At 54.1% G+C, this 19,192-nt stretch overlaps 8 protein-coding genes across 8 annotated transcripts; 6 read left to right on the top strand and 2 right to left on the bottom strand.

Moving 5' to 3' along the window:
* The first annotated feature begins 1,354 nt into the window (after positions 1-1,354).
* On the top strand, positions 1,355-3,612 carry K489DRAFT_384940 (serine protease). Its single transcript, XM_033605976.1, has 2 exons — positions 1,355-2,172; positions 2,242-3,612. Exons 1-2 carry the CDS (start codon positions 1,804-1,806, stop codon positions 3,400-3,402), a joined length of 1,530 nt encoding a protein of 509 aa, XP_033455366.1. The 5' UTR covers positions 1,355-1,803; the 3' UTR covers positions 3,403-3,612.
* Positions 3,613-4,699: 1,087 nt separating this feature from the next.
* On the top strand, positions 4,700-9,022 carry K489DRAFT_374360 (uncharacterized protein; the record flags this gene model as incomplete). The annotated part of the gene is made up of 1 exon (XM_033603515.1): positions 4,700-9,022. The coding sequence occupies one exon, from the start codon at positions 4,700-4,702 to the stop codon at positions 9,020-9,022; it is 4,323 nt and encodes a 1,440-aa protein (XP_033455365.1).
* A 1,200-nt stretch (positions 9,023-10,222) lies between these two features.
* K489DRAFT_384937 (uncharacterized protein) lies at positions 10,223-11,021 on the top strand. The gene has a single exon (XM_033605975.1). The coding sequence runs from the start codon at positions 10,274-10,276 to the stop codon at positions 10,952-10,954; it is 681 nt and encodes a 226-aa protein (XP_033455364.1). The 5' UTR covers positions 10,223-10,273; the 3' UTR covers positions 10,955-11,021.
* Positions 11,022-11,581: 560 nt separating this feature from the next.
* On the top strand, positions 11,582-12,232 carry K489DRAFT_413802 (uncharacterized protein; the record flags this gene model as incomplete). The annotated part of the gene is made up of 1 exon (XM_033608086.1): positions 11,582-12,232. The coding sequence occupies one exon, from the start codon at positions 11,582-11,584 to the stop codon at positions 12,230-12,232; it is 651 nt and encodes a 216-aa protein (XP_033455363.1).
* Positions 12,233-13,286: 1,054 nt separating this feature from the next.
* On the bottom strand, positions 13,287-14,704 carry K489DRAFT_364952 (Clavaminate synthase-like protein; the record flags this gene model as incomplete). Its single annotated transcript, XM_033602711.1, has 2 exons — positions 13,287-14,350; positions 14,485-14,704. The coding sequence occupies 2 exons, from the start codon at positions 14,702-14,704 to the stop codon at positions 13,464-13,466; spliced, it is 1,107 nt and encodes a 368-aa protein (XP_033455362.1). The 3' UTR covers positions 13,287-13,463.
* A 284-nt stretch (positions 14,705-14,988) lies between these two features.
* On the bottom strand, positions 14,989-16,356 carry K489DRAFT_384936 (uncharacterized protein). Its single transcript, XM_033605974.1, has one exon. The coding sequence runs from the start codon at positions 15,860-15,862 to the stop codon at positions 15,170-15,172; it is 693 nt and encodes a 230-aa protein (XP_033455361.1). The 5' UTR covers positions 15,863-16,356; the 3' UTR covers positions 14,989-15,169.
* K489DRAFT_95853 (uncharacterized protein) lies at positions 16,001-16,748 on the top strand. The gene has a single exon (XM_033609074.1). The coding sequence runs from the start codon at positions 16,140-16,142 to the stop codon at positions 16,686-16,688; it is 549 nt and encodes a 182-aa protein (XP_033455360.1). The 5' UTR covers positions 16,001-16,139; the 3' UTR covers positions 16,689-16,748.
* Positions 16,749-17,473: 725 nt separating this feature from the next.
* Positions 17,474-18,336, top strand: K489DRAFT_95830 (uncharacterized protein). The gene has a single exon (XM_033609073.1). It carries the CDS (start codon positions 17,577-17,579, stop codon positions 18,069-18,071), a length of 495 nt encoding a protein of 164 aa, XP_033455359.1. The 5' UTR covers positions 17,474-17,576; the 3' UTR covers positions 18,072-18,336.
* Positions 18,337-19,192: the final 856 nt, after the last annotated feature.

Genomic DNA, 19,192 nt, shown 5'->3' with positions numbered 1-19,192 from the left:
ATGCCGTGCGGGTATGGATGATCACGGGGTAGATTCCAGCATTGGCCGAGTGTGGAGAAGCTTGCCCGGGCGAGCTGCGTCGCTCGGCTGCCTGTTTGCCTGCCTGCCCGCCCGCCTGCCTGCCTGCCCAGCTGACTTGAGATGGGACGATCCAGGTACGTTATTACATTGCACTGGCCCAGTCTCCTCGACTCATCGAACCCATGGGTCTCCGTCGTCGAGATCTGCTTCCGCCGCACCCTGTGCCCAGATATACACACCCTGTGCTCCTTCCCTTGAGGAGCGGAGCAGAGTCTAGTCTTTTGCTGAGACTCAGTCCCGTCTAGACGCGCGTGTGTACATGTGTTCCTCCATGGGATCCGGACATAGGGCATGTAGATGATAGAGTGGTGATAGAGAGACAGGTTCGCATGGATGCCGGGGCAACAGGCCAAGGGAGAACTACGGGCCTTGCGGGCGGGAGAGCGGAACAGGAAAGGTACAGGGTGTGAGATATGCAGGTCATGGGCACGAACGCGATACGCGGTGTGGAGAGAGCTCCCCCAGAGGAGAGATAGATCGCACACCTCTCAAGCTAGATTGGGACGCTGTTGGAGGTTCAGAGGGATCCACGTCGAAGCCGATAGAGATAGGCGAGCGATAGAGCCGGGCGAGCAAAGCTTCCGGGTGGCGGTCTATCGTCTGTTGCACTGGCACTCTTGTAATAATCCTGTAATGTGAGTTCAATTGACTGATCCGTAGGCGCCCATGTGACGCAGGCTCAGACAAATAGCGCGCGACCTGTGGGCGAGGAAGTGGGTGCCACGGTGCACCCAGCTCGGCGCGCTGGACAAGTTCCACGATTGGGTAGCGTGTGGCGCGATACGCTCGGTCTATGATGAGTGTGACGACGATACGACGCCGGGCGGGCGTCTTTTGCCCTCACCCGTGAGGTCTCTATCGTTCGTGATGAACGATGCCGCGAAGATGTGCTATACTGTACATGAGCATCTTGATGTCTTGATGGAGCATCTCCGTCCCTCCAGTGCTCCACCTCGACAAGTGCCATGTCGGAAGTGATATTGGACGAATGGATGGATGGATGGATTGCATTGTCCAGTCGATCATCGATAGTGCCGCCGTCAATAGTGGCCGGGGGTGAACGTGACTCGTAACCATGGGGCGGACGGGAGTGGCCGCTGGCGTGATCCGGTACGGCGCCTTACGTATCTTTCCCGCCCGCTGATTGCAGCGTCCAGGCCAGGCAGAGAGAGAGAGAGAGAGAGAGAGAGAGAGAGATGAGTGGTGAGGTGGTGAGTGTCCGGGTGACGATTGTGATGATGGTGACGAGGATGAGCTCTTATCGCAGCGCGCTCACACGACACAACCCACAGACGCACACTTGCCTCTGCCCCATACTAGCTGCACCTTTGGCCGACTGGCTCACTCTCTGGCTTGCACTCACTCTCTCTCTTTCATCCGTTATCGCCGAAAGCTCTCTCACACCTGCGCCCATCTCATCATCAATCGACTCATCACCATCACGGTCGGACTGACACACACACACACACTACACACACACACACCCGCCCTTCCGCAGCTCGCTCCTCATCCTCCTTCACCACCTGAACCGCCCTGGAGCTCTTCATATTAAGCTCCACTCTTTCCCACTCTCTCTCTCCTCCTCCATCCCTTCCTCCACAAGACAATACATCCTTCCTTTGTCCATTGCTTCGTCTGTCGTCGCCGTATAGCTCTCACCACCACCACCACCACCACCACCACCACCCGTAGACCATCCTCCCGCATCTTCAAACCGCCGTCATGAGGTCGTTTGTCGGCTTCACCCTGCCACTGTTGGCTGCTGCCTCGCCAGTCGTCGTGAGCACCATCCACAACGATGCTGCTCCCATCATCTCCTCATCCAACGCCGAATACATCCCCAACAGCTACATGATCAAGTTCAAAGATCATGTCGACCACAAATCCGCGAAGAACCACCACGCCTGGGTGCAGGACATCCACGCCTCCACCCAGCAGGTCAAGATGGACCTGAAGAAGCGCTCGCAGTCGCCCATGGTCGACGAGATCTTCCACGGTCTCAAGCACACCTACAACATCGCCGGTGGCCTCCTCGGCTACTCTGGCCACTTCGATGAGGACGTCATCGAGAAGATCCGTCAGCACCCTGATGTAAGCATTTCTCATCAGCCGAAGGTGGCGAGAACGCGGTCACGAGACAGTCACTGACCAAATTTCCAGGTTGAGCTCGTTGAGCGGGATCAGGTCGTCTACACCACCTCCAACACCGAGAACGGTGCGCCATGGGGTCTCGCCCGTATCTCCCACCGCGACAGCTTGTCGTTCGGCAGCTTCAACAAGTACCTTTACGATGGTGAAGGTGGCGAGGGTGTCGATGTCTACGTGATCGACACCGGCACCAACGTCGACCACGTCGACTTCGAGGGCCGTGCCGCATGGGGCAAGACCATCCCCGCCGGTGACGAGGACAAGGACGGAAACGGACACGGCACTCACTGCTCCGGCACTGTTGCTGGTAAGAAGTATGGTGTGGCCAAGAAGGCCCACGTCAAGGCCGTCAAGGTCCTCCGCTCCAACGGTTCCGGCTCGATGTCCGATGTCGTTTCCGGTGTCGAATGGGCCGCCGAGGCACACACCGAGCAGGTCAAGGCTGCAAAGGACGGCAAGCGCAAGGGCTTCAAGGGCTCCACCGCCAACATGAGCTTGGGTGGTGGCAAGTCTCCCTTCCTCGACAAGGCCGTCAACGCCGCCGTCGACGCTGGTATCCACTTCGCTGTGGCCGCCGGTAACGACAACGCCGACTCTTGCAACTACTCTCCCGCCGCCGCCGAAAAGGCCGTCACGGTCGGTGCCAGCACCCTCCGCGACGAGCGCGCCTACTTCTCCAACTACGGCAAGTGCAATGACATCTTCGCCCCCGGTCTCAACATCGAGTCCACCTGGATCGGTAGCAAGTACGCCATCAACACCATCTCCGGTACCTCCATGGCCTCTCCCCACATCGCCGGTCTCCTCGCCTACTTCCTCTCCCTCCAGCCCTCCAAGGACTCCGGCTACGCCGTCGCCGCCATCACTCCCAAGCAGCTGAAGGAGGACCTCATCTCCATCGCCACCAAGGGCGCCCTCAGCGACGTTCCCTCCGGCACCACCAACCTCCTCGCCTGGAACGGCGGAGGTGCCCACAACTACACCGACATCATCAGCGCCGGCGGCTACGAGGCCAAGCACACCGCCTCCCTCGTCGAGGACATCGTCGGCGAGGTCCAGCACGATGTCAAGCTGGTCAAGGAGACCTCGAAGAAGGGAATCAAGAGCATGCTCAAGAACCTCGATGCCTCCCTCGAGGAGATCAAGAGCTCCATCCACGACCTGTTGGAGTAGAGGATGGATAGTTCGGATTATGTTTTTGAGTACACACGCGCACAACACGAATCACATGAGGAAATATAAATTCATTGGCATCGGAGTCAGATTGTAGTTCCCTTCCTCTCCTCTCCCATGGACTGGACTCGCATATGCATCGTACCGCGAGAAATTGTGATCTCATTTCTTTGTATAGGGACCGGGAATCAAATGTCATTTCATCTTAACTCATGCTTTATACTTTTCTTATGACTCATGCGCATGCTGTTGTAGGTCATGCGAAAATCACTTGGGTGAGTTTCTCGATCGTCCTGAACCGCCGCCTACCGGCCAGCGTGGACTCTCCCATGTTAATACTTTGTGCACGATTCCGCTCCAGCACCGTTAGGGTTAACTCCAGCGGCGTCGCCGGCTTGTCTGACGACCTCCAGAGCTCCCCTGGCTTGCAACTTCGCCATCTCAACCTCATAGCCTCCATGTATCAGCTTTCGACCCATCTCGCGTTGGACCGAACTGGAACCGTGCCATGACGAGATCGTCGGGATGGATGTCAACATCGACCTCGCTGGAATGGCCCCGTCGCTCAGCCTCGCGTTCGCGTTCGCGTTCGCGTTCCCGGCCTCGGGACTCATCGACTTTACGTGAAAGCCCGCCTCGGAAGGGATCGAGTAGGAAGAAAATGATCAGGTGCCTAGGTAGGTAGGTTTACTGCTTTCCGTCCTTCTCGCGGTGCTCCGCGAGCGGCTCTTGAGGTCGATGGATGGATGGGAAGTCAGTGAGGTTGAAGAGCCACTTTCGTGCACTTTGATGGGGAGGGTGTTGGAGTAAAGGAACGGTTGAGCGCGTAGTCCGATGTCCACCATACGATCTTGGAAGTCAACTTCACTGAGTCCATATCTGACAACGGCTCCATGATCATAGCCGTGGACCTCCTCTCTCCGGAAGGGTCATGATAAGTGCCAGAGTCTGAAACCTGCCGTCCTAGGTTCTTACCATTGAGAGCATGAGTTTGGAATTGCGCTTGCCGTGTCACCAACTTCCACGATCGTCGGAGACACCTTCCTCTCCATAGCTTCGTCCATCCACGGTAGTTGACGCGACAAACAGTTCCGTTCTCGAGGTAGGTTGGATCCAGGTAGGCATTTCCGTTTCTTTCTCCGTCGAGGCAATTTTTCCCTCATCGAAAAGCTCTTTCTTTCACAACTACCAAAACATGTTTCCCAGTATCTGCAAGATTACATTTTCAACAGGATCACACGTATCGCTGCCTCGACATTGACAAATTGCGGCGATCGGCCGCCTCGCATGATCCGTCATGCTCACTTCCGGTCAGCAGTCACACCTTCGACGCGCGAAATCTACCTCGTCCGCAAGAACAACGTTGACCGCATCATCGAGCCAGCCACATCGTTCCATATGGACGACATCTACAGATCCGATCAGCTCCCAACAGAACGCTGAAGCAGCTGCCATCGAGGCTTATCAGCGCGCCCAAGAGGAAGCTTCTCGCCGAGCTGTCATGTCTTCGTCCGCACAAATGCAGCGCCGTCGAAGTCAGCGCAAAGGGAGGTCGGAAGGCAGCCACCTGGAGGACGCGCTACTTGGCCGGCGACGGTCGACGAGATTGTCGAGGAAGGATGGCAGTGTTGAGAAGGATGCCGCACAGTCGTCGCAAGCGGAGAGATCTACCGTAGGACTTGACTACATCACACGTGATGGCTACGATGACCAGGTTCGAGGTCTGGAAGGTGAAGGTCGGCCGCCAGCATCTCGTGATTTCGCTATTGCTTCGAGTTCCGAACAACAAAAGCATCGACGGTCACGAACTGGGGTCCGTGATGATCATCAATCAAACCAAATCTCTACATCTACACGACTCGAGTCGAGATCAAATGTCCAGAGACCGTTGCCCGAATCGAGGTTGGGTCACGACGAGACCAACGTGGTGCAAGGTGGACAAAGCCTGATGATAGAAGATTCCACGTGCCTCAGCATAGCTTGTAGCGAAAAGCGTGCCTCCATACGCGAGACACAGACCGACGAAGAAGTCATGGCCATGGCGCGAGATCGCTGCCTCCAAGACTTTTCAGCGAAGCCACTGCATGAACGCCGTTCGGGAATCTTGAGGACGTTCGGCAAGCGCCGAGCGACCACCAACACCCCAGCCCAAGTTGCACCTGAAACATCCTCGAGCAGCGTCCTGGTGGATGAGTCGCTGACTTTGCCCCTTCCGACTCGTCCCCCGCCTCCAATACCAGTGTTTCTAGAGCCATCATCGGCCAAAACACAGTCGAGAAACTTCTCTGTCACCTTGAGAGGCCGCTTCATGAAGGCGTTTCGCAAGACTTCCAAAACCATGCCGGCTGAGACTACCATACCACCGCAGCATGTCGAGGCAAAGGACTTTCGATGGACGGTCAAGGACTACGATCTCGAGGCGAGCACTTCTGCAGTAGATGTCGCCAGCGGCGCCCACTCAATTGCGAATGCGGACAGATTGACACTCGAACAGTCGCTCTCTTCCAGGGTCCGACCTGTGTACTCGCCTGCACAGAAGAATTCCAGCAACAGCCAGGTGAGCACGGCAAAGTCGCGGGTCACCAGTTGGACGAATTTGACCATCGCTGGTGCGTCGACCTTGAGGTTGAACCACCTTCCGCACGAGGAAGAAGCAGACGTGGCGGAGGAGTATGAGCGTCCAGCGACCGCCCCAGCCCTTCCGCCGCCGCCAAAGCTCGAAGAACCCCGTCTGCGCAAGGTCAGCTCTTTCTTCGGCCGGCCCATCCACAATCGACTTCGCAAAACAAGCAAGGCCGACATGCGTGAGTCGTCCGAGCAGAGCAAAGGACTATACGACGCGCTGCAGAAGCGAATACGGCCGATGCGATCGACAAATTTGGCCATCGCCGTGAACCCTGAAGGTCATGGTGAACCTACAATCGCGGCACCGCCTTTCACACGTGCCATGCTTCCCTCACAGAGTCGTCAAAGTCTTCGAGATTATCCTGCCGAATACGCAAGCAGCATCGGCACTATCGGTCGGCGTGCACCCACCGTACGTACCGTGACGCCGGAACCCATGACATTTGCTCACACCTTCATTGGTGACACATTCTCCCCGATCCAGGAGGTGGCCAGTCCAATGGAGGCGGATCATCGCTCTGATTCTCGGGCCGATGTCGTACGCCCTACCCGCCAGCAACTCTTGAGGCGCATGCAACGAGCAAAGAACCGTTGGCGTGATCCTCTTGACGACGGCGACCGAGGCACGCCGCGGAGTACCAAAGGCGCTAGGGTGGAAGGCCTTGCAGATGATCTGTCGGGCGAGAACCCCTACACTCTCAGCAATCATCATCCATACGATCACAAACTCGAAGCGCAGCAGCGATATGACCTTCCTCATCACGTCCGTGTCTCTCCGGCCTTCAATGCGTTCGACGACCATAGTCTACATGATAAGCATTCCTTTTTGAGCCCAGAATATCCTCCTCCGCCCCCTCCGCCCGCCTTCGTCGATCGCACCCCGCCGAGGAAGCTTTATAATCCTTCGATACGAAATGGACAACTTCGTACTTATCTGAGAAATGTCGACTCGCCTTCTGCAAACAGTGTTCGGCTTAGCCCTAGTCCCACAAATCATCCTCGCACAGATCCTAGGCATGACAGCGAGCGCGCCCTCATGTCGCCGAGCATCTATTCGCGAGGGACAGACGGTGCGTCTGTCCGGGTCCTGTCACCTGTTGCATCTCCGGAGGTCTCGCAATGGAGAAAGTATGGAACCGCTGAGGACAACGAGCGTACTCCTACAGCAAAGTCAACAGCGAGGACAGTCGAACGCAAAGATAGCAGGAACACCATCAAAGCCCCAACAGTAAGCTTTGATACTCGCGCTGAAAGCGGAGACGATGCAGATATGCTCGGTGGCACAATGATCACGGTCACAGGCCGTGAGGTCAAGCGATATCGGGTCCCCTTCTCCAAACCAAAAGTTGCAACTGCTCTCACAGATTTAAGTCCGAGTGCCGAGCAGACGTCCCCAAAGCTTTCAATACACAAAGTATTGACGACCAGCCGGAAGCCAAGCATGGAATGGCGTCGATGGCTTTCAAACGAGCTGAACATCTTCCGCTTCGGTAGTGGTAGCAAGGAGGGCGGAGACGAGAGTCGGAAGGTTTCCGCGACGAATGAGTTGTCGCCGGAGCCTGTAGACCAAGATCGCACAGCTGATCTACACTCCACTGACGTACATGTCATCGGAGAGGCACGGTCCATGAGAGCTTCCCCGAGATCGCCTACTGATGACGCTGTGCCTGCTGTACCAACTATCTCAAGCGCAGCTGTCGTCAAGCCCGACGAGGGCTCGCTACAACGGTCACAGCATGCATCTCGACCTCATGTTCGCTCCCGTGCGACAAGTCGCAGCTCTTCCTCGGGCTACATGAATGAACGCTATCCGATAGTCGCCACCGCTCTGGCCATCGGTACCGCTGCCTCCATCACCGAGACACGGCGTAAAGGCCCGAAGAAGGCAGCCAGCTTTGCGGGTAGAACGACATCTGCAGAGCCTGTCGTTCCCGAGATCACTCTTCCTGATCGAGATGACGCCTTCATCGAGCCCACCGAAGATGCGGTACAGGTGGAGGGTTCAAAGATCGAGGAAGTGAAATCCCAGAAGAACAACGCTGCTGTCGCTCCTTCCACGAAGCTTACCGTCAGGCCAATCTCGGAATTCCGCCCCAGATCTGCGCTCGAGCTCCGCGTCAAATACAACACGGGTGCAGGGGAGGTCTCGAAGCCCCTCGAAGTCCGCAAGACAAGGCAAGCACTCGCCGCTCTCACACCGGCCTCGAACGACGTCGTCGTGGACAACACCGAACACTCGCACTACCCTGTCACGGAAGAGATTCCAGGCAGTCGCATGCTCCAAGTCAACGGTGGACCTCCTGGGACCCATCTTGGCCAACACCCATTGCGTCTCGAGGAGGACCCGACGCTGATCAACATCTCCGCGGGACCTTACGCGTATGACCGCGGATATGATGCTGATGCGGATACTGCCGGTCATGGCAGCAATGTGCTGACTGAGAGCTTGGCCTTCGGTACCGCGGGAGTCATGGCGGACATGGGTGAAGGTCAGGAGTCAGCGCATGACTGTGGTGTTCACAGCCTCGGGGATCAATCGTCTACTCGAGCCGACGGAACTGATGATCAGTCGAAGCGGAGTAAATTTGAACGTAAGCCGGTTCCTAATGGCTCCATGATTGCCAGGAGCCACTATCAAGTCCAGCTCCAGCGTTCAAAGCAACAAACGGCCGCACACGGGACACTTGGCACACCGCTCGAGAGTGTGTCCAGCGCAGCATGGCTGACGGGCGATGCTCGCGCCGCGGGCACAAGCATCGATCCACGAACGACCGAAAAACCCAAACCTTCCATCGGCGAGAACATGCCGCCGTCCAACATCCGAGTCTCCAAACAAGCCTCCCGGTCCAACACCAAACCCCCGACATCTCATGCGAAGATATCCGGACAGCATCCCGAAGACCCCAAAGAGCGGAGTCCCTCCATCGTAAATCCCCGCTGCCATCGCCATCGACAGCACACGACGGCCAGGACAGTGCCGCGCGGTCTTGCCTAGAGCTCGGATCCCGTGCTGCGGCGCAGTCCCGGTCAGCAGATGGTTACTACTTGGCTCGACGGACGTCGGGATGGGGTTGTTCTGGATTTCGTCGGGGAGAGGGAGAGCGAGAGGGATGATGGTGATGATGATGTCGGAGGCGATGATGTCTTTGTTGACGGCGCTGGTGGGAGAAAGGGGAAAGATGAGAGGGGGATGGTTTTCCTGTGAGGATATGGCTTGGAAGGAAGGTCGATCTCGCATCTGCGCGATGGGAGGTCGGAGGGATCGGGTATCCTTATGCGTCTGCAGCTTCATCGCTTGCTTGTAGTCTTTATTATGTCATGACATGGGACCGTGCTTCGGATTATCATCATGCTAAACATTGCGGGCTCCAGGAATCCTGCTGTGGAACGTCGCACTCGGGACATTCTGAATTCATCATTGCACATCTGCTTTAACACACTCGGCACTTATCTTATTTCTCTTCTATCGCCATTTCCACAATCGCAAAATATCGACCAGTTCGTGCGCGTTTTGCCCAATGCGGGAATTTCGCTGCCAAGTTTACCGCCAGCGCCTCGCTTCGCATACTTGCATACTGTGAAAGACGCGCGTCCTCATGGATATTGAACAAAGCTGGCATTTTTAAGACATCTCTGAGGGTAGTCGTGGGTCGAAGACGCGTGCCTTACCGCACTGGTCGTAGATGTAGTTCCTCCTTAGCAGGATGATGGTTAGGTCAAGACAGAGAACTGTTAATGAGCTGATTGATATATGATGCCTTTGCATATAAACGACGGGTTGATTTTACAACTAGATCGACTCATTCGTCAAATTAAAGAAGCGTTTTCTGCCAGCAGCCTGCTCATCTCATCATAAAGGGGTCTTCTTGTTGGAAAAGGAGTTTCCATGAACTTCGTAACTTCTCTCGAGGTCTGCAAAGTCCCAACTCAGTATGATATGGCCAAAGTACACCTCTCTGCGCTATTCCGAACAGGTTTCCTCATTGCAGGGATCATCACATTCCAATCTGCGAGCAAAACCCGATCCCTGTGGCTGCCTGCCAGATGCGACACATTCCTGTCCGGGTATGGTGTTCCGTTACCAACGTCGTACAAGGTGTGAGTGCTACAAATGATTTTTAAGGTTATTTTTTCAGCAGTGGAAACCTTTTATTCTCATCCCGAAGTTTTTTCCACAACATTCCTATCGGCAAAGGCGCATTCCAATATCCATTGCAACTCACAAGCACTCTCCTTCGAAGCAATCATGGTTCAAAGTATGCCAACTCAGTCTGATAAGGGTACATCCCCTGATACGACTGGCTTCTTAACCACCCTGAGGAAGAAGAATGGCAACGATCCAAACATCACCATTCTCCATCTTCTCGTTGGATGGCGGGAATTGCACAGTCTCGCATCCAGAGCTGATGAGATTCGATCAGAGATCAAGGCGAAGCAGAATACCAACAAGTCTATTGCTGATCCAATCATCGCTGGATTCGGCATCCAGGATCATGATCAAATCATGCAAAATGAGATTATTCGGGACGTCTACGACACTCTCTCGGCCCATCCGCGGCGCAAGACCCGGATACGGGACGGCTTCTCCTGGACTTTGATGCCCCTCACGCTCCGACTGAGGGACTCGTCGGCGACGTCCATCTTCGAGCATGTGTACCACACGAAGCTCGGGCTGGAGACCAGGGAGACAAGGATGCTCCATGTACCCCACAAGCCCAGCGAACGCCATCCGGATTTCTGGCTACAGAACCACATCCTCGACATAATCTATCGAGCGGCAGCGCGCGCGTGGGGGGACGAACTACTGAAGTGTTTGTTCACGCATACTTTGGAACTCGTGAAGCGCTCCGGTGCAGAATCCTTTGGGGATTTCGAAAAGGAAGTGGAAGCGAGAGTCAGAATGCATCTAAATCAAGGATGGATATGAGCTATTGGACATGCTACACGCCGAAAATGACACGATCTCTCTGTGTAATGCCATATCTGTACAGTGTGCAGGTAATAGTACCTACTCCATATTACCGCCCCATCTCGACTTCTCAGGATAGGTCTCTGTCATCTATATCAAGATTGTAGACTTTCCCCATACGATTGGCGCCTTCGCCTCGGAAGTGTATTGTTCAAGTACCTATATCAAACACAAGGTTAGTTTGTGCTCAGTACACTATAATGGGTCACATTCCGAAGCATTGTCTCCACCGGCGTGTGTGCCACCAACAAAATTTATCAGTCGTTCAAGATCACCCGACTACTGTTAGAGCGTGTACCTGGATGTGAAGCGCCTGCACTATGTGTAAAAGCCAGTGGCAACAAGAGTTTCGTGGTATCACAAGCGATTTCGGCCATTCATCCCTTTCGAGTAACATCATGATCGTGGCTTCTGTTGGCATGGAAGCTACGTCTGAGAGCTGGGAGCGAATTTATATAGAGAGATCAGAGTCGAGCTTCCTGCAACTCCTTTCTACGACTCGAGCAAACCGTTCGAATCCGCAATCGACAATCACAAAGAACAAAACAAGATCAACACCTGCCCATTGAAGAGCCAACATTCGATATGGATGGCATGGAAGACCCTCCAGGTTACCGGCTCAAACTGCCGGACGACACCTTGCCACCTGACGTTACAGAGTTCAGGAAAGATGAGAAGAACGCAGAGATCTGTCCTTACATTGGCCAGTTGGAGCTAGAGCGTGTACTTGAAAAGTATCTCAAGCACAAGGGCAACGAAAGTACTGGAGGCATGGAGTGGCACGGACTCAGATTGGACGACCCATCGAGTTTCATGCAGGCTGAGATCTTGTCCGACGTATTCACCAGCCTGGAGAAATATTGTGATCCATTCAATGAAGAACTAACTCCCATTATCTGGCACTACGGTGAGGACAGCCAAATCAAGCCATGGTATTTGCAACCTTTGCGTGTGAAGCTCAGGGAGTCGACCAAGTTGATGGTCTTTCAGCACGTTCTGTTCACGAACCTCGGAGGCCATTCATTGAACAAGGAGATGATTACTACCAAACCGGACAACGAGATCCCTGATACTAGCGCTTCGGTCGAAAATGAGCTTCTTAGACTAATCTCCCGAGCGGCAGCTCGGGAGTGGAAGGACTGGCTTTGGGAATGCGTATGCAAGCAGGCGGTGAACGATGCTCCCAACGATGTTGAGGCTACCGCCCTCACTTATTTCCATCGAGACTGGTTGTGAGCTCCATTGAGGGACGTCCTTCCGATGATCACTAGCTTGAGATTGAAGCCATACAGATCGAAGGTTGCAGAAATTGTTGCTATTCAGGATAAAATCCAGTCATTGCCGCTATGAAAGCATCCTACTCCGTCCAAAGTCTTGCTGCATTTCCCCCGGGCGGACTGTGTGCCACCAACAGAGTCGCCATTTGGCGCCTGATTATCAAGAACGGTACATGTGACTTGATACAAAGTGCTTAAATGCGCGGAGGATGCGTCGATCAGTATGATATGAAGATGTCACTCTTGGTCGTGACGGACATGTTCAGTAGGCGATAATACATCAACGCCACGTCATCGCCATAATAAGAGCAGCTTGGTGTAGGCCACTAGAGAGGTCTTGACTATGAAAAATGGTTCACTTCTTGCCTAATTCATCATTTGAAGCTCTCGGTGCATAACTCTCAAATTCCTACCATTTGCGACCGACATTCTTCTGAGTTATTCTTCAAGGTAAGCGCCGTCGCTTGGATTTGAAGCTTCGGTACCAACGAAGATGCGAGAGACAGGATATCGGCGCTCTCGAAGATGTGTTCAGTGCTCTTTACGTACGTTATCAGGAGGGTCACTCTGTCAGAGATTCGAATTTCTACGAACATGACGGGACACTGACGGAAACGTCCTTCCCAATTCGGCTGCATACCCTGACGAAGGCGCTCATCTTCGCGCATATCTACTACACCAAATTCACGGAAGAGGAGTCCCGAACCGGAGAACCCGGAGACTACGACGATCAAGACGTGGGTTCCATGCTGGTTTTTGACCACCGTGGAATCGAACCTGATCCGGCATATCAACTTCAGAACGATGTTTTGGAACTTATATATGCCCAAGCTGCTCGCTATCGGTGCTATGAATTGCTAGCAAGCTTGTATTGGCAAGCATGAGCGAAATCGTCCGAGAATGGTGGAAAAGCGACAAATCAACAGGCGGTTGACATGGCTATGAAGTGGTATAGCGCTCGAGGTTGGGGCGTTGAAGAGCGTTGATAAGCAATGAAACGAAGACACAGCCTCGTCCTCAGAAGTTTATACATCGATTCAGCGTCGGTAAACGGACCGTGTCGGAGGAGAGGTTGGGTCTTGATGTTAAGTACGAAAACTCAGAACAATCGGCGGCTGTACCACAGCACAATCTTTATCTCAAATTGTGAAAATCATTAAATAGACAATCATAGCGCGTTCATTCCACTACTAAAGTCCCTTCGTCAAAATCTCCTTCGCCATCTCCGCAAACGTCCTCTCCCCACGAGCATCAACAAAATCCCACAGATTCGGCTGGGTGAACACCGCAAGCGTATTCCTTGCAATCCTTCCTCCCTCGCCCGTACTCACCGCACCCCGGACGAAATGTGGAACAGCGCGGAATTTGCCCTGGGTGATAGACTCGAGTGCCTGGCCGGTCTGGAAAGCCAGGGCATCGATCGGAATGTCGACTTGTGTGGTGCGGCCGGCGCGATCTTGGATCCAGAGGCCGGCCTTTGGGTCGTCGGGGTGAGAGGGGAGTTCGGTGAGCGGGAGGAAGGAGCCGGAGGATTGGCGGTGCGGTGGGGAGGAGGATTCGTCGACGAACATTTGAGAGGTCAGGCCTGTGAGGGCGCCGAGGTCTTTGTGGGTTGCGCACCAGTCGTCGTCGATGGGTTTCGAGGGTTCGTTATTTGCTTTTTGAGCAATACTTGATGTGGAGGCTGGGGTTGGGAAGTAGTGCAGCAGTCGGGCTTTCGTTGAGACGCTGCTGCGAACAATCCCTTCGAGGGTTCCCGGTTTGTAATCTTCGAGTTTGGCACAGCCATATCGGTCGCAACTGGCTGCGACGAGGGCGGCGACATCGACGATCAATCGACAGAGGTCTTCAAAGGTTCTTCGAAAGGCTGGCAGAATTTCCTCACCGGGCCAGACATTATCATTTGTGAACTCGGGAAAGTCGGGATAGAGATTTCGTGCTTTCTTCTCCAGCTCCGGATTGTATATTGGATTCGCATAGAATGAGCCTTTGAGGGTGTCGTAACGCCCATCGGCGAGAGTCTCTTTCCCGCAGGACCAGCCGAGACCGTAGTTGGCTTCTGCCTTCTCCAGCTTCTCTGTGGACAAGTCGAGCCGTTAGCGAGCAGGGCCCTGCAGCGAAGATGCACGACGGGGACAAAAATCACGCTAATCGAGATAGATGCAGCGAGTGGATCCAACACGCCAGATCTGGGTGGAGTAGTCGTCGTACCTAATTCGCATCGCGGAAGGTTCGCTAGGTAAGATGACATGCTCAATAGCTTCGATCGTAGTTCCGCGTAGTGCGCCGGGAGATCTCGCACGAGGATGATGCCGAGCGAGGCCGGCCCGAAGGCTTCCTCGAGCGTCTCCAGCGAGACGTTGCCATCGCGAAGATCTTGCAAGCTGACGCTCACGGCTTGCGGACGTGTGTTGTCGTCGCCGTCCGTCATCGGAGCACGGTGTTTCGAGATTCGTCAAAGCGGGGTGGTTGGTGCTTTTCTCCGCGGTTCTATTATTACTACGAGGTTTGGGCGGAGAAAGACGATGAACTTGGTGAAGGATATAGGCGCGTGAATACACAGTGACGCTAAACCAGACCGGGGCTCAGTAGTCCAATAGACGCCGTCCGACCGGAAACTTGTTGGTGACGATCGAATGTCACCGGTGCCTCAGGCTTTCACGACAACAGAATCATTCCGAGTCTGTATATTTGGGACAAATTGGAGCGTGCAGGTTCGGATAGGAGATTTTATGATGATTGTCAGAAATGAGGCACGAACGGAAACCATTCATGAATGCGTTCGAGACCGTGGAAGCCAGAACGCCATGGCTTGAATAATGCAAATATTCCACATCGCTGAAAACAACAAAGAGAGGTGGAAATAAAAACAACAAAGTACGGAAATCAACAGAGATCATGAAACCATGACACCCGCAGGAATCTCCCTTCGTGAGTACCCCGGGAGCTCATCGTCGGGCGACATTCCATTCGTCCGCGACCGCGCATCCGTCCCCGGCGCGAACAACATCCCAGACATGAACCTCACCATCAGATCATCCGCATCCTCCTCGACGATCCGCTCCCGCTCGGACGGCCTGGCCAGAATCTTCCCGTTGACCCTCTGCAGCAGCTTCCGATACTCGGGCATGGCCTCGGCCGAAGCCTCGGCGGTGAGGATTTCCAACTCCCTTCTCTCGTCGAGGAGCTTCCTCAAACGCAGGGTCTCCTCCTCCCACCAGAAGAGCGTCACGATGACCTGGCGCTGCTGGCTGGCACGGAGGATGGCGAGGTGGTTGAGGAAATGGCGGTCGATGCGGGTGGTGTCGACGACGCCCTGCGGGCTGACGACGCCGGCCTTCACGAGGCCTTTGTAGACGTCCTTGGACGCGGACGTTTTGCTCACGATCAGGGCGGCTTCGATGGAGCCGGTGTCGAGGAGGTAGGGGACGGTCTTGTAGCGCTGGTAGTCGTAGAGCATGTCTTTCTGGAGAGGGCTTATGTGTTCGTCGTTGATGACTCGTCGAGGGGAGGGTGCGATGTTGGGGACGGCATTTCCGACGAAACTTCGCCAGGAGAAGGAGAAGGAACCGGTTCTTGATCTTTGCATGGTTGTTGATTTCTTGCTCTCAGGTAAAATTTTGATCGTGTCCTTTTCCTTTGATTTCAACGTGGCAGCCAGTGTGTCTGGTGGCGAATGCTGTGTCGCTACGCAGGTGTACTTCACAATACTTCTGTTTTGGCAACAGCACTGAATCACGATTGGAGATGGAATAATAATCGTATGTTTATTTTCTCTTCGCTTCGAGGGAAATGCGTTTCAATACAGACGACCTAGATTATATTTGTTGTGTTTTCCGACCCACAGCCAAACAAATGCAATCATCATGCGATTCGGAGACAAAATGCCCAGCTCTTGGCTGGATTTGATGGCGACGGCGCCGAGCTTTTGCGCAGTGAGTGCAGCAGCGGGCGGGAGGCTCACGTTCCGCATCAGATCGATACCTGCCATGCACGAAGGCGACACATCAGAATTCCCGTGCTCTCCAGTTGTTTGGAAGTCTGTTGTTGGGCTCCCTCATCCCATGCGACGGACAATCATCCAATGCCACAACATTAGGGAAGTGGGAAAAACGACGAAGAGAACAAACACCATCAGGATATACAGTATACGACATGCCAAGTCCGTCCAGCCAGTCCGCTGTACGCCACCGCGGAGGAAATCACGCAAGGTCTACCGTAACGACCGCCACGCCGACAGCAGTGCCAAGAAGGAAGACATTTCCAATTCCAAGATGCCAACCAAACTGTGGCGTTACATTATTCACAAGGGGAGACCTTGGTATACTAATGAATGTTCAGGCGAATGTCTCACAGGGCCCTCCGTCTTGCCGCACTTCTCCCGCGTGTTGAAATGGAAGACCTTGGTACGCTAAGAAATGACCAGGCAAATGTCTTATGCAGAGTCGCACTTCTCTCCAGTGTAATAACTATAATAATAAACGAAGGGAACTTTGGAAAGACATTGGTCCACTAAGAAATGTCCGGGCAAATGTCTCAAGACGTCATCACACGTGGTGGTTCGTTTGCTTTGTCCGAATTTGTACCCTGGAGGCGGGCGGGGCAGAGATAAACTCCACGATCGCAGCGTTCAAGGTGTTCCAGCGGAAATTCTATGGATCTTCGCCTTCGTTTCTGCCCTTCGTTCTCGTTTCGCATCTTGATCGACTTTATCTGGGCACGATGACTTGGTCGTTGATTGTCGTTGTCAATGATCGACCGTTGCGCACGTTCATCATGAGTCTCGTTGCGCAGGGTGGATCGCCATGGTGCTTTCGCTATCAAAAGCCACCCGCGTTTCGCACATCGTGAGGGGAAAAAGGCGGTATCGCGCCTGCGAGGTCGATCTCAACTCCGCTCGGGTGACGTATGGTCCTATGTCAACTGAGGCAAGGCTGGTGGTGCATTTTTGGTAGCCTCTGTCACGATCTCGTACAGGTTGAATTGCAGGTGTATAGTGGATAATACATAGCGCGTTGATCCATCAGATCTCCGACCGAAACTATTAGGGTTGTGCTAAGCCCAAGAGTCTTTGAAGATTCGCATAGGACTAGACAGGCCAAATCGCCGGAACGCGAGGATGACATAACGTATGATGAATGTTGCTGAGAGCTGCCGGTGCTGCGTGGGTAATTCTATCAATGATCTCCCGGGTTGGCTTCGTCGTTTTATCAACCTGTGAATATCCCCTTGGAGATGGTCTTACCATTGCCGGAAGCGACCAATGCGACTACCGAAAACACGTGCTCTTCAGACGATGTGTGATGAATAGTACCACGTCTGATTGTTATTCACTCCACGTTTGTCACCTCTCATGTTCAGCACATTTTTTTTCTTTGACAAGTCTCCAAGCCGAGCCGCGCGACCACCAGAAGAAATGCCGAGCGCGAAAGATACGTAGGGCACAATCTGTGAGACCCGGTGCATGTACAATATCAGCGGCATATCTCCAAAACACCTGCAATAGCGGAAAAGGTGCCACCGGGTGCTTATGTGCTTGGTTGGTTACAAGGGGAAGCGTGGAAGCGTGGCAAGGAGAAACAGGCCTCGCACGCCATTCTCGTGCGGGATTTCTCCAACTGTCATCATCATCATCATCAGGATCATCACGGTGGTATTTCCGTCCCATAGTAAAATTCGAAAACATCAGAGACCCGCCCGGACCCTGCAGGATGGACGGGAAAAAAAAACGTGGGCCGAAAAAAGCATCACATCATATGTCGAGCAGAGAAAGAAAGATGCGGTCTAGACAGAGATAAGGATAGGGCGACGCTGGGTCTACCCGGCCCGTCACGCCACGCCCGCCGCGTTCTTTTCCTGCTTCAGCCTCGAGGGAAGTGAGAAGCGAGAATCGAGCTGGACGACAGCGAATTGCATTTTGGATGATAGGCGCAAATCAGCAGTGGGTAGTGCGGGCCTCTAGAAGCTTCATTTTGTTGATCAAGATACAAATCTCGGACTTCAGAAGAACGGGCGGCGGATGTGGCAAGCGGACGAGAATGGACTGTGAATGACGAGATCGTCAATCTTTCCGCCCGCCCAGACAGGCGGATTCGGCGGCGCAAAAAAGCACGACATTTCCGACGAGTTTGGCGACAGTCGCACCGTCCAACCACTTTTGTTTTCTGATCGGTCACCGCAATCACACGCCACGCAGCAGCCACACGCTCCCCGCGACCCATCAGTGTGTACCGCTGAAGAGGCGAGAGGACACGCACGATACACGCCTTTCACCATTCAGCCGGGCTATTCACCATCTCGCTCCATCACGGTGCAGTGGACGTATGTCTCATCCGGATCCTGCGTACCGTGGGGAGGGTGCGCACCGAAAGATCCAACAGTGTACGAAGTGCAGACTGCATGCTCCACTGCCCGGGTGTCGTTTGTAACTGCGACCGGTGTGCCTTGTGGTAGGGCGACTTACTATGTGAAATAGTTCATCCTCCGCCGGCTTTCTCTCCGCCCATACATACATACTTACATACCTAGGTACAGTACACACATGCAGTACATCCTCGGCTTATCTCTCACTCACACATCGAAAGGTACAGTCAGTACATGCGGTAGATACCCGGGCACAGCGCAGTAGTTAGATCGCCGGGCAGCTTTAATTTTACAGTAATAAGAACGTGAGTCAGCTGCGGTAAGAGTACATGTACCAGTAACCACAGTACGTAGTGTCAGTACGTAGTGTGATGATAGACAGGCACACGCGCACATTTCTCCCTTTCGCCCTCCTCCTCCTCCTGACTTGTGCTGTAACTTGTACAGTACGTGCCCCCGAAAGCTCTGCCCGTCGCCGTTTCGGGCCCACACACCGCCGCCGCCGCCGCCGTCGCCGCTTGCCCTTGTGCCCTTCTGTGTCTCGCACATCTTTCAT

This window comes from Dissoconium aciculare (genome assembly GCF_010015565.1).
Source record: "Dissoconium aciculare CBS 342.82 unplaced genomic scaffold K489scaffold_19, whole genome shotgun sequence".
NCBI lineage: Eukaryota > Fungi > Ascomycota > Dothideomycetes > Mycosphaerellales > Dissoconiaceae > Dissoconium > Dissoconium aciculare.
Note: the sequence above shows the minus strand (reverse complement) of the source record. Positions and strands in the feature narration are given on the sequence as shown.

What these genes read in the sequence shown, in the direction of transcription:
- K489DRAFT_384940 (XM_033605976.1), top strand. Translation starts at nt 1,804, where the DNA reads ATGAGGTCGTTTGTCGGCTTCACCCTGCCACTGTTGGCTGCTGCCTCG. An exon ending in AGATCCGTCAGCACCCTGAT is followed by an intron (nt 2,173 to 2,241) that starts GTAAGCATTTCT and finishes CCAAATTTCCAG; the next exon opens with GTTGAGCTCGTTGAGCGGGA.
- K489DRAFT_384937 (XM_033605975.1), top strand. Translation starts at nt 10,274, where the DNA reads ATGGTTCAAAGTATGCCAACTCAGTCTGATAAGGGTACATCCCCTGAT.
- K489DRAFT_384936 (XM_033605974.1), bottom strand. Translation starts at nt 15,862, where the DNA reads ATGCAAAGATCAAGAACCGGTTCCTTCTCCTTCTCCTGGCGAAGTTTC.
- K489DRAFT_95853 (XM_033609074.1), top strand. Translation starts at nt 16,140, where the DNA reads ATGCGATTCGGAGACAAAATGCCCAGCTCTTGGCTGGATTTGATGGCG.
- K489DRAFT_95830 (XM_033609073.1), top strand. Translation starts at nt 17,577, where the DNA reads ATGAATAGTACCACGTCTGATTGTTATTCACTCCACGTTTGTCACCTC.